Source organism: Orycteropus afer, unplaced genomic scaffold (assembly GCF_000298275.1).
Source record: "Orycteropus afer afer isolate SDZICR_OR568_19922 unplaced genomic scaffold, OryAfe1.0 scaffold03587, whole genome shotgun sequence".
Lineage (NCBI taxonomy): Eukaryota > Metazoa > Chordata > Mammalia > Tubulidentata > Orycteropodidae > Orycteropus > Orycteropus afer.
In genome coordinates this window covers 3,958-4,882 of record NW_006925174.1, presented here as the reverse complement: position 1 = coordinate 4,882, position 925 = coordinate 3,958, and the positions used below count along the sequence as shown (strand labels likewise).

The following is a 925-nucleotide window of genomic DNA, read 5'->3' as shown; positions in this document are numbered from 1 at the left end:
TTCCTCCACGTAACAGCCTATGCAGTCTCCCAGCCCACAACAATCTTTGTTTCCCAATTCAAATTCCCAGGAGAGAAGAAAACTGCCCAGTTGGGATCAGTTGTCCACCTTCAGACCAATCTGCTAAGGCCAGGCCAGAGGGCAGGATGGGGATGTGGCCTCTGCCTACAGAAGGGACTCAAAGCAGGCAGATTGACTGAAATACTGATCACGGAGCCCTAAGCAAAGGCATCACCCAAACTGTAAACAGAGCTTCTACAAGGAGCTGAGGGAGCCTCAGGAAGGCTACCTTGCATATCCAAAACCATACGAAGAAAACAACATGTCCCAAAAACATGGACTACAAGGAAGGCAAGAAGTGTATGTTTCATAATGCCATGGTAGGAGATTTTTCTCTTAAATGAAGATGAAGCTAAAATAAGAGTGAGGTGAAATGGATTTTTTAATATGTTTTGTAGCAGGTGTATACCATGACCATCCTGAAGATTGCAGACAACAGAGGACCTGGTGTTATTGCCCCACATAATGTTCAAGTCATCCAGCACAAGTACCCTGTGGCTTCTGGAAGCCATGGGCAGCCTTCAAGGGTGGCCATTTATGCAGCTTCATCAAGAGTGGCACAGTGTGATGCAGGAAGACCCAATATACAGAACCCACTCACAGTGCTCCAGCACTCAGCAATAGTGGCAGGTGTACAGAGCCAGCCCAATGTGCTCCAGCCAGGAATAATGGGGCTCCAGACCCTACCCCAGGACCCTCAGAATCCTCCAAACTTCATCCCTGGGCCCACAGGCACCTCACATCAGTTTCAGTGGAACATGTCATTTGGAACACTTTCTTCATTTGATCCCAAGAAATTCATCAATGAGGAGGTCAGAACATTAGGGGTGAGTGTGACTTCCTGTTTGAGTCATTTCTAAGCCTA

General features: G+C 47.4%; 1 protein-coding gene across 1 annotated transcript; it reads left to right on the top strand.

Moving 5' to 3' along the window:
* Positions 1–470: 470 nt before the first annotated feature.
* Positions 471–887, top strand: MS4A18 (membrane spanning 4-domains A18; the record flags this gene model as incomplete). Its single annotated transcript, XM_007959256.1, has 1 exon — positions 471–887. A coding segment is annotated over exon 1 (417 nt), but the record flags the coding sequence as incomplete, so codon positions are not given.
* Positions 888–925: the final 38 nt, after the last annotated feature.